Raw genomic sequence first — 12,991 nt, 5'->3', positions numbered from 1 at the left:
TTACTTAGGTTAATGAAATTTCCCTGCTCACATTTCTGAATTGTATGCATTAAGATAACGCTCTGTTTGTCTCTTGTATTTTTCCATAGGCGGCGTGACCACTTTTGTGGCTTTGTATGACTACGAGTCACGAACCGCCTCCGATTTGTCATTCAGGAAAGGAGAACGACTCCAGATTGTCAATAACACGTAAGGGGGAAACACACAAACGCACTCACACAAAAATAACAGGGCTCCGGAGGGCAATAGACACACCCACTAATGCAGACATCTACACACACACACACACACTCATGTCTCTCATCTGTCTGACTGCTGAACCCCCCCCAAACACACGTAGCCCCCCCTCTTCCTCTTCGGTAACCATAGGAACTGGCTCCCTCTGAAGGCGCTGTATTTGTGGGATGACGGCTTTTTGTTCTCTGGATTCCTTTTTTGGTCTTCCTGTGCGCAAAAAAAAAAAAAGCTCAGCTGCACGTCTTTACCTCCACTTCCCCTCCCGGACCAAAGGGAGCATTTTCCTTCCTTTCTACACCTGCGGTTCACTTCCTTATTCCAGCGTGCAGCGCTACCGTTAGGAGAATAAAAACACTCTCAGTAACATCCTTTGGTTTCAGCACAAAGCGGACCTGGGGAATTGCTTTTTTCATGTCAGGCCATAAATGCAGTGTAATATATGGATGAATCTCTCGAAACAGAAAACATGGCCGGGTCATATTACAACCCAAAATCAAATGAGAAATTATATTTTGCTGAGTGAAACTGAAGCCTGTATTTGGTTACATCAGGAATTTTTACATCGTGACATCATTTTCATGACAATTAAGCAATTGTCCCATCCCTAAGTGTTGTACTGCCTTTTATTTATGCTAATTTTAGACTTTAATTATGATCTTTTGTCACACAGATCAACAGTAATACAGTAATGAGAACCATCTTTGAAAACAATGTGATTTACAAAAAGTAAAATAAAATATGAAGTGTAACTTCTACACAGAAATTAGATAAAAAAAAAAAGATTAATTAATATAAAATTTTGCTTAAAAGTTTGGGGTCAATAGATTTTAATGTTGAATGCATTTTATTTTATATAACATTTTTCTTTCTTTTTAAATAGAAACAGTGCTAATATTTTTTCAGGATTTACAAAAACAAAAACAGCATTTATTTTAAATAGAATTTTTTCTGTAACATTATCAATGTCTTTACTGTAACTTTTGATCAATTTAATGCGTCCTGTAATATTGTGAAATATATATATATATATATATATATATGTTTATTTTTTCAGGATTCTTTGATGAATAGAACATTACAAAAAAAATTGCATTTTTTTAATAGAAATTTTTTTGTAATATTATAAATGGCTTTACTGGCACTTTTGATCAATTTAATGTCTCCTTGCTGAATAAAAGCATTCATTAAACCCAGACTTTGAAATGGCAGTACTTATATAGCTTATAAAAATAAATAAATAAATAGAAACAGTGCTAATGTTTTTTTCAGGAATCTTTGATAAATAGAACATTACAAAAAACAGCATTTATTGGAAATAGAATTTTTTTGTAATATTATAAATGTCTTTAATGTAACTTTTGATCAATATAATGCGTCCTGTAAAACTGTAATATTGTGAAATATTTTTACAATTTAATCAAGTTTTCTCATTTTAAACAATAAATATAATATTACTATATATAAACAGTGCTAATGTTTTTTTCAGGAATCTTTGATAAATAGAACATTACAAAAAACTGCATTTATTGGAAATAGAAATTTTTTGTAATATTATAAATGGCTTTACTGTAACTTTCGATCAATTTAATGCATCCTGTAAAACTGTAATATTGTGAAATTCTAATTTTGAAAAAAAAAAAAAAAAAAATAAAATAAAATAAAATATATATATATTAGGGCTGTAACGATACGTGATATGAAACCGAAATTGCGACACTCAGATCCACGATCCTGTGTCGCGGTGTGATAAGGGAGAATCGCGACACACCCCGTGACTACCTTTCCAATCATGTGACGCCTGCCTGCAAAAGTTGAGCTAGTTGAAGAAGAACGTGAGGAAACATGGCAACCAACCCAGAGATTGCGGACCCTCCCTCCTCATTTAAGTCAGCAGTATGGCAACATTTCGGAGCTGTATGATCCATAAAATACAGAGAAAGGCTATTAATAAAGAAAAAAAAAATCCAGAAAATGCGTGTAGTATAGCCTGCGCAGTAAAAATACAATTATGTGTAAAATGTCATAGTAAACTGTGTCTGACATGAAAACCACGCTAGTCATTGTCCCATAAAATGACAAATAGCAAATAACACATGACCGTTTTTCTCCAACGGGACCGTTTGAGAGCAGCGTCAGCGTGTACCGGATTGAGTCCAAAGAGCAAATACCCGTGCGTGTCACCCGCACTGCACCTGACAGATAAATATTATTCCACCGTTACGTCAGTTATTGCGGTTCACCCGTCGGGTAGGACTCTGTTTCCCACACACATAGAATCTTGCATCGCTAGCAGGTGTAAAGAATTTGACATTTTGACAATTTTATCACTATCATGTTAAATTTTAAAAAAAATTCAGTGACAGACAGACCTTATCAGTTGTTAATTTTAATACAGAAGGTTTTTATTAAACCTTAAAATGTGACCTTGTATGTAAAACTAAGAAAGCTATTGAATTTTTTTTTTTTATATAAATCTGTTGTTTGATTTTCAGTTTCATGTTTTAATTTTTGTTCAAAATATCATGATACGTATTGTATCGTGAACCCAATATCGGGATACGTACCGTATTGTGACGTAGGCATATCGTTACACCCCTAATATATATATATATATATATATATATATATACTAAAAAGTTTTCACCAGTTTCAATTTAAGTTTTTAAGTTAAATCAACTTAAGTCATTTAAACTCACAAGTTAAATCAACTTATTTTGATTGATTGTAATCAGTTTTAAGCTGATTTAACTTAAAAACTTAAGGCAGCTGCTGAACTTAGGCTTTTAAGTTGAATCTGGTGAAAACGTTTTACAGTGTAATGTTTATATAAATATATTTAAATAAGAAACAGTGCTAATATTTTTTTCAGGATTCTTTGATGAATAGAACATTACAAAAACGCCATTTATTGGAAATAGAATTTTTTTGTAATATTATAAATGGCTTTACTGGCATTTTTGATCAATTTAACGCGCTGAATAAAAGCATTAATTTATTTAAAAAGAAACATTTTACCAACCCCAGACTTTTAAATAGCAGTGTTATATAATTTGTTTTCATAAAAGAATGACTCTTATAAGCCATTTTTAATGAATTGTGCAGATTATCGGTTTGAATAAGTCTGATGAGTCATTCACAGAATTTTAATACAAATTAGCACATGATTCATTTAATGATCTGAAGTCATTACTTTCAGTCACGTCAGGTTTGAAATGAAGCAAACTTAATGTGTATTTGAGATTCATGAAACAAAAATCTGAATTATGTAACGACATGTAGGGCCCTATGAAATCTGTTTTTTTTTTGCCCAAAATCTGTTTGGAATTTCTTTCCAAATACCCCCCCCCCCCCATTTTATTTAATTGATTTTTATTAGAAATATTTATTTATTTATTTATTTAGCAGTAGTATTACTATCATTACATTCAATACAAATGATCAGCAATTTATTAAAAGTTTAACAAAAATAAAATTTTTAAAGCCCTATGAAATAAGCTTTTCCCCTAAATTCTGTTTTATTTTTTTATCACATTCTGTTAATTCCATTAATTTACTGAATTCCATTTTAATGGTGCCATTCAATTTTAATAATAAAAAGTATCTCTAATTACTTGATTTTGTTTTGAAATTTTTTTTTTTATTTTCTATTCTTTCTTTTTTCTTTTTTATACTGTGTTGTATATTTACATTGTTCTGGTAAATAATGTATTTGGTAAATAATCTTTTTTTAAAAATCATAATTTTATTAGTACTAGTATTAGCATATTTAAGGTTCTATGAAATATTTTTTTCACAAATTCTACAAATTTAAGTTTTACTTTTTATCGCATTCTGTGTTTTCTATTAATTGTAATGGTGTCATTTAAATTGTAATAATAAAAGGCACCTCTAACTAATTTTATTTTTAAAAATTTATTTAAAAATGTATTTATTAAGGATATTATTTTTACATTTTTTTAAATACTGTGTTGTGTATTTACATTTTCCTGGTAAATAATTTCTCTGGCAAATATTTCTTAAGAAGTAATGTTAATAATAATTTTATTAGTAGTAGTACTATCATTATATATTTCTGTCACAATTTCATCAAGTTAACCCAAACTTTTATTTTGACAGGTTACTGTTAAGACCTTAATGACGATAGTTTTTATCAAATGAAAAATGCTCACAAAGTGAACAAGTTACCAACATAGTGTTAGGACCAATTACAGTGCCTTGCGAAAGTATTCACACCCCTTCATTTTTTTCACATTTTGTTATGTTGCTGCCTTATGTTAAACTACTTTAAATTACTTTTTTCCCACATCAATCTACACTCCCTACTCCATAATGGCAAAGCAAAAAATAGGTTTTTAACATTTGTGCAAATTTATTAAAAATAAAAAACTGAAAAGATCCCGTTGCATAAGTATTCATACCCTTTTCTTGGACACTCGACATTTAGCTCAGGAGCATTCATCTTCTAGATGTTACTACACTTCGAGTGGAATTAAACTGTGGCAAATTCATTTGAATGAGTATGATTTAGAAAGGCACACACCTCTCAGAAAAGGTCTAACAGCTGAAAATGCATATCAGAGCAAAAACCAAGTCCTGAGGTCAAGATAACTGCCTGTAGAGCTCAGTGACAGACTTGCGTTAAGGCAATGATCTAGGGAAGAGTTCAGAAAAAAATCTACTGCATTGAAGGTTCACAGAAGCATTATCCATAATGGAAGACGATTGGAACAACTAGGACTCTAGAAAATGTCTGACAGCTCCCATCCAAGCTGACAGAGCTTGAGAGGTGAAAAGGTGAGGCGAAGAATGGCAGATAATTGCCAAATGCAGATGTGCAAAGCTTGTCCCATCATACCCAAAAAGACTTGAGGCTGTAAAGGTGCTTCAACCATGTACTGAGTTAAGGGTATGAATACTTATGCAATGTACTTATTTCAGTGTTTTATTTTTAATAAATTTGTAAAATTTGAGTGTAAACTGATGTGGGGAAAAACTAATTTAAAACAGTTTAATATAATGCTGCAACAAAACAAAATGTGAAAAAAATGAAGGGGTATGAATACTTTTGCAAGACACTGTATGTGGAGTTTGAACACTTTGGGTTAAAAATCCTGGATGTTTTCATGAGATTCAGCCTTTAAACCATAACTGGTCCCCTACCGCTGTCCATAACTCTCTCCAAACCCCTGATAATAGAGTAATCAGCTTTTTAACAAAATCACCAAGCTGCTCCGGCTTATCGCTGGGACCTTCTGAGTCATGTGTCGGCACATATTTCGAGATAATCAAGCGCACATTACAGTAATTGTTTTCTATATTTTTAGTCCCTGACTGTGATGAGCAGAGATGAGTTAGATAAATGCTGTGTTTTCAGTGCGTCATTGCTGCGGCTGACCTTGAGTTGGTTTTTAAGACTACTGTATGTGGGATGTTTGTAGCTTCTGCTTTTTCTGCTTTTTAATGTCCAAACACTTCACGTCTCCTCTGTGTTTTTTCCTCTACACGCTCTCGCTCGCTTATGTAGGAGAAAGTTGAACCCCAGGTTGGTAAAGTTGCTCTTGCTTTCAGCTTTCAATGTCTATTTTCTGTGTGTGTGTGTGTGTGTGTGTGTTTGTGTATGTGTCAATTCACCATTTGCTTGTCCACCTGAGATTTGTCCTGACTTTAGAGACTGTGGAAATGCTCCAGAAATAGTGTCACACCTCCTCATAACTGGCTCACTCATGACCATTTTACATTTGTCCTTCATGCTGACTTTGTGGTGTATTATCCATTGTTTCTTTACATTTACTTAGGCTACCCCTGGTGAAAAAACCAGCTAAAACCAGCCTAGGCTGGTTGGCTGGTTTTAGCTGGTCAACCAGCCTGGTTTTAGCTGGTCATAGCTGGGAGGCAGGCTGGTTTTAGAGGGGTTTTGGCCATTTTTCCAGCCTGGCCAGGCTGGGAGACCAGCTAAAACCAGCCATTTCCAGCTTAAACCAGCTAAGACCAGCCAACCAGCCTAGGCTGGTTTTAGCTGGTTTTGTATGGTTAGATTAGGAAAAATGCATCTTAAATAACAAAACAATGAAAATAATGTGCCAAATATACATTTACCTTCCAATATTGACGTGTGTCCTGCTTAAACAGGAAGTTGTCAGAGAAACATGTTGACATGTCTCTTTTTAAATAGTAAAATTATAAATTAAAGGCTATTTTGGGAGTTAGCATTTAAATTGGCTCAAAACTAAAAGTTTTGCACTAAAATCCACAAAGTTTTAAAGTTTTGATTTCATGTGGCCATTAAGATCAATAATGTTAAGATAGCATTAGCATTTAGCTCAGTCAGTTCAGTAAAAATGTAAACTAAAGGCTATTGTGTGCGTTTAGCTAACTTGCTAGTTTTCATTCTCATTCCAGAGATTATTTTATCAGACAAAAATCTACATACGCCACACAAAATGAAAGATTAAATGTGTATATGAGTTAAAAAGATTGTTTAGCACATATATTCTATGCTAGGAGTTCATTTAGTATATAAATGAGTTTCATTTTAAGGTCATTTAAAACAATTATCTATAAAAATCCATATACGTTTCACAAAATGAAAGATTAAATGCGTATGTGAGGTTAAAACAATTTTTTAGCACATATATTCTATGTTAGGAGCTCGCTAGTATGTAAATGTGCTCAAAGCTAACAGACTTAAATTAAAATCACAAAAATTTAGTCAAGTTTTGATTACATGTGGTCATTTCAAACAATATTGTTATAAGAAAACATTAGCATTTAGCTAAAAAAATTGTTTTACTATAGAGTATTGAGTGCATTTAGCTAACTCGTTAGCCCATATATGCTACGCTAGGAGTTCAGTAGCATATAAATGCGCTCAAAGCTAACAGACGTGAATTAAAATCCACAAAAATATCTGGCAAGTTTTGATTCCATGTAGTCATTTCAAACAATAATGTTAAGAAAGCATTAGCATTTAGCTAAATTAGCGTAGTAAAAATGTAAACAGAAGGGTTATGGGCTACATTTTTAGTTTAGCTAATTTGCTAGTTGTCATTCTCATTTCAGAGATCATTTTATCAGACAAAAATCCATATCCACCTGACAAAAGGAAAGACAATGTGTATATGGGCTAAAAAATTTTTTTTAGCTCATATACTCTATGCTAGGAGTTCACTAGTATATAAATGAGTTAAAAGCTAACAGACTTCGACTAAAATCCACAGAAATTCAGTCAAGTTTTGATTCCGTGTGGTCATTTCAAACAATAATGTTAAGAAAGCATTAGCATTTAGTTAAAATAACAGTAAAAATGTAAACTAAAGACTATTGAGTGCATTTAGTTAACTTGCTAGCACATATATGCTATGCTAGATGTTCACTAGCATATAAATGTGCTCAAAGCTAACAGACTTGGACTAAAATCACGAAAAAATAGTCAAGTTTCATTTTATTTGAAAAGGAAGCATTAGCATTTAGCTAAAATAAAAGTAAAAATGAAAACTAAAGACTATTGAGTGCATTTAGCTAACTTGCTAGCACGTATATGCTGTGCTAGGTGTTCACTAGCATATGTGCTCAAAGCTAACAGACTTGGACTAAAATCCACAAAAATTCAGTCTTGAATTCAGTTTTAAATTCATGTGACCATTAAAATCAATAATGTTAAGAAAGCATTAGCATTTAGCTAAATTAGCGTAGTAAAAATGTAAACAGAAGGGTTATGGGCTACATTTTTAGTTTAGCTAATTTGATAGTTGTCATTCTCATTTCAGAGATAATTTTATCAGACAAAAATCCATATCCACCTGACAAAAGGAAAGACAATGTGTATATGGGCTAAAAAATTTTTTTTTAGCTCATATACTCTATGCTAGGAGTTCACTAGTATATAAATGAGTTAAAAGCTAACAGACTTCGACTAAAATCCACAGAAATTCAGTCAAGTTTTGATTCTGTGTGGTCATTTAAAACAATAATGTTAAGAAAGCATTAGCATTTAGCTAAAATAACAGTAAAAATGTAAACTAAAGACTATTGAGTGCATTTAGTTAACTTGCTAGCACATATATGCTATGCTAGATGTTCACTAGCATATAAATGTGCTCAAAGCTAACAGACTTGGACTAAAATCACAAAAAAATAGTCAAGTTTCATTTTATTTGAAAAGGAAGCATTAGCATTTAGCTAAAATAACAGTAAAAATGTAAACTAAAGACTATTGAGTGCATTTAGCTAACTTGCTAGCACATATATGCTGTGCTAGGTGTTCACTAGCATATGTGCTCAAAGCTAACAGACTTGGACTAAAATCCACAAAAATTCAGTCTTGAATTCAGTTTTAAATTCATGTGACCATTAAAATCAATAATGTTAGGATAGCATTTAGCTAAATTTACGTAGTAAAAATGTAACCTGAACGTTACAGGCTACATTTAGTTTTAGTTTAGTTTAACTTGCTAGTTTCCATTCTCATACCAGACATCACTTTATCAGACAAAAATCCATATATGCCTCACAAAATGAAAGATTAAATGCGTATATAAGCTAAAACAAAAAAAAGTTTTAGTATATAAAAGAGTTCAAAGCTAACAGACTTTGACTAAAATCCACAAAAAGTTTTAAATTCACGTGGTCAGTTAAAACAATAAAACCATAATGTTAAGTAAGCATTAGCATTTAGCTAAATTAACGTAGTAAAAATGTAAACAGAAGGCTACGGGCTACATTTTTAGCTTAGCTAACTTGCTAGTTCTCGTTAAATGCATATATGTGTAGTTTTAGCTCATATATGCTATGCTAGTAGTACACTAGCATAAGCTAATATGCTTGGACTAATAGGCACTAAAATTCAGTCACGTTTTGATCTCATGTAATCATTTAAAAAAAAATTTAAAAACTATGTAAGTTACTGTAGGTATATAGTTTTTAGATGTACAATGTTATCCACATAAGTTATTGCTCAATCGTAACCTCATTGTTTTCGCCTTTCATAAACCCTGCTTATCAGAATCAGTGTTTTTATGCCTTTTCATACATTAATAATTCATTAACATCTGAATTTTGAATGATACCCTGTGTATGAATAATATATTTGCATTGAATGAATCTGAATATGTGCCCATCTGTGTATATACTGTACGTCATTGTTTTCACTGGCACGGTTATGTTTTAATTACGTTTAGCGACAGCTAGCAGTAGCTCAGAGACCTGGAGAGGTTGTGTCGGGTCAGCATGTCTTGGAGATGGATGAAGTCTTATTACTTTAGCTTAGGGAGTGAGTCACAGTCTGACACCCCACAGCTTACACCAAAACACACCATCTATTATTAAAAACCCATCAAGACTCCAAGACAATAGAGACCCAGACAGATGACTCAGTCTTTGATAAATCTACCAGTTTTGTAGTAAATAATTCACCCAAAATGAAGAAATCCATCATTCTAAACCCATATGACTTACTTTCTTTTATAGAACTAAATGAATGCTTGTGTTGCTCTTTTATAATTAATATTTTTTAAGGAAATAATATTTTTATTTAGAGCTGCAAAACAATTAGTCGTGATTAATCCATTCAAAATAAAAGTTTGTTTACATACTACATGTGTGTACTGTGTATATTTATTATGTGTTTGTAAATATACTCACATGCATGTATATATTAAGAAAAAACGTGTTAGATTTATATATAAAATATTTATATTTTAATATAATATAAATTATATACAAGTGTTTACATACAAATATATCTATATTTTTACTTTTTTAATATATGCATATGTGTGTATTTATATATACATAATAAATATACACAGTACACACACATATAGTATGTAAACATAAACTTTTATTTTGAATCGATTAATCACAACTAATCGTTTTGCAGCTCTATTTTTATTCACAAAGAAAGCATTAAATTGACCAGAAGTAGGGTTACAAACTAGCGAAAACATACCATGATTTTTGCAAATTACTTTTTTAAATATTTTGGTGACTTTTTCTTTTTTTTTTTTTGCACATTTTACTGGAAATTTTCTGACCCCTTTGAAAACCTAATCGAAAGTGATAATCTATCTATCCTTTATTTATTAATTTACATTCACAGAGGAAACATTCAATTAACCAGAAGTAGGGTTACAAAGGGGCGGAAACTTTTCAGTAATTTTCTGTAAACTTTCCATAGTTTTTAAAACTTCTTAGAATGTTTTGGTAACTTTTTGGAAATTTTTTACATTTTTAGAAACGTTTTAGAAATTTACTGGACATTTTGACCCCTTTGCAAACCCACTCAAAGGTAAATAAATAAATAAAATAAAATACAAATATTATAAACATTTATCTATCTATCTATCCATATTTTTTCTTTTTTTTTTAAGGAATTAATACTTTTATTCACCAAGGAAACATTAAATTGACCAGAAGTAGGGTTGGTGGAAACATTCCATAATATTTGCAAATTACTTTTTAATTTTTTTATTTATTTATTTATTTTTATTTTGCACATTTTTGGAAACTTGTGGATATATATATATATATATATATATATATATATATATATATATATATATATATATTACTATTATTATTATTTTTTTTTTTTTAAGAAATTAATAGTTGTTTTTTTTTTTTTTAACCAAGGAAGCATTAAATTGACAAAATATAGGGTTATAAAGGGGCAGAAACTTTCCAGTAAATTTCTGTAATTTTCCATAATTTTTGCAAACTGCTTAGGAATTTAGCAAAACTTGAAAAACTTGTAGAAAGTTTCCAGAAATTTACTGGAAATTTTCTGACCCCTTTGCAAACCTAATCGAAAGTGATAAAAAGCAATCTATCCTTTATTTATTTATTTATTTATAGATATTATTATTATTATTATTGTATTTTTTGGGGGGTTATAAAGGGGCAGAAACTTTCCAGTAAATTTCTGTAACTTTCCATTATTTATGCGAACTTCTTATGAATTTTTGGTAACTTCTTAGGAATTATGCACACTTTTGGAAAACTTGTAGAAAGTTTCCAGAAATTTACTGGAAAGTTTCTGACCCCTTTGCAAACCTAATCGAAAGTGATAAAAAGCAATCTATCCTTTATTATTTTATTTATTATTATTATTATTATTATTATTATTATTATATATTGTTTTAGGGTTATAAAGGGGCAGAAACTTTCCAGTAAATTTCTGTAACTTTCCATTATTTATGCGAACTTCTTATGAATTTTTGGTAACTTCTTAGGAATTATGCACACTTTTGGAAAACTTGTAGAAAGTTTCCAGAAATTTACTGGAAAGTTTCTGACCCCTTTGCAAACCTAATCGAAAGTGATAAAAAGCAATCTATCCTTTATTATTTTATTTATTATTATTATTATTATTATTATTATTATTATTATTATATATTGTTTTAGGGTTATAAAGGGGCAGAAACTTTCCAGTAAATTTCTGTAACTTTCCATTAGTTATGCAAACTTCTTAGGAATTTTTGGTAACTTCTTAGGAATTTAGCACACTTTTGGAAAACATGTAGAAAGTTTCCAGAAAAGCAATCTATCCTTTATTTATTTATTGATTCATTTATAGATATTATTATTGTTATTATTATTATTATTATTATTATTATTATTTTATTTTTTTTAGGGTTATAAAGGGGCAGAAACTTTCCAGTAAATTTCTGTAACTTTCCATTATTTATGCAAACTTTTTATGAATTTTTGGTAACTTCTTAGGAATTTAGCACATTTTTGGAAAACATGTAGAAAGTTTCCAGAAATTTGCTGGAAATTTTCTGACCCCTTTGCAAACCTAATCGAAAGTGATAAAAAGCAATCTATCCTTTATTATTTTATTTATTTATAGATATTATTATTATTATTATTATTATTATTATTATTAATTTTTTTTTTTTTTTTTTAGGGTTATAAAGGGGCAGAAATTTTCCAGTAAATTTCTGTAACTTTCCATTATTTATGCAAACTTCTTAGGAATTTTTGGTAACTTCTTAGGAATTTAGCACACTTTTGGAAAACTTGTAGAAAGTTTCCAGAAATTTACTAGAAATTTTCTGACCCCTTTGCAACCCCAACAAAAAGTTACAGTGAAGAAAAAATAAAATATAAAATAAAATAAAAATCTATCTATCTATATTTATTTATTAATTTATTATTATTTTGTTTAAGAAATTAATACTTTTATTTGCCAAGGAAACATTAAATTGACCAGAAGTAGGGTTACAAAAGGGTGGAAACTTTCCATAATTTTTGCACATTACTAGGGGTTTTTGGTAACTTTAGGAAAATGTAGCAAATTTACTACTGGAAATGTTCTGAGCCCAATCAAAATTGACAGTAAATGAAAAAATGAAATCTTATAAATAAAAATATATCTATCCATATTTTAAATTAAATTAAATTAATTAAAATGTAATTTATTTATATATATTTATTTATTTTTTAAAGGAATTAATACTTTTATTCACCAAGGTCTGAAAGTGTTACATTTTTTTGTTATTGTTTTTTATGGGTTTGGAACAATATGAGGCTGAGTAAATAATGGCTGAGTGTTTATTTTGGGTGAAGTGAACTATCCCTTTAAATGCATGTTTCATGTATGCATAATTTGGCACTTCAGGTAGTTAATGTCTTTAGAAGTGCTCTGTCTGCATTCTCATGGCTGATTTCATGCCTTATAAAGCAGGAATAATACCGCAGATGTAATCTCAGGGTGTATGTTTTGGGCGGGTAAAAAACGCATCTTGAATTTGTC

General features: G+C 30.4%; 1 protein-coding gene across 1 annotated transcript in view; it reads left to right on the top strand.

Annotated features, from left to right (window-relative positions):
- src (v-src avian sarcoma (Schmidt-Ruppin A-2) viral oncogene homolog) overlaps positions 1-12,991 on the top strand; it is a gene marked incomplete at its 3' end in the record, with an annotated part of 75,101 nt that overhangs the window by 41,973 nt on the left and 20,137 nt on the right. The window contains exons 3-4 of the mRNA XM_073822750.1: positions 90-189; positions 5,762-5,779. Of these exons, the coding sequence (XP_073678851.1) occupies positions 90-189; positions 5,762-5,779 (118 nt within the window). The remainder of the gene's footprint in view (positions 1-89; positions 190-5,761; positions 5,780-12,991) is intronic.

This window comes from Garra rufa, chromosome 18, assembly GCF_049309525.1.
Source record: "Garra rufa chromosome 18, GarRuf1.0, whole genome shotgun sequence".
NCBI lineage: Eukaryota > Metazoa > Chordata > Actinopteri > Cypriniformes > Cyprinidae > Garra > Garra rufa.
The sequence above is the reverse complement of the archived record's forward strand: the minus strand, read 5'-3'. Positions and strand labels throughout refer to the sequence as shown.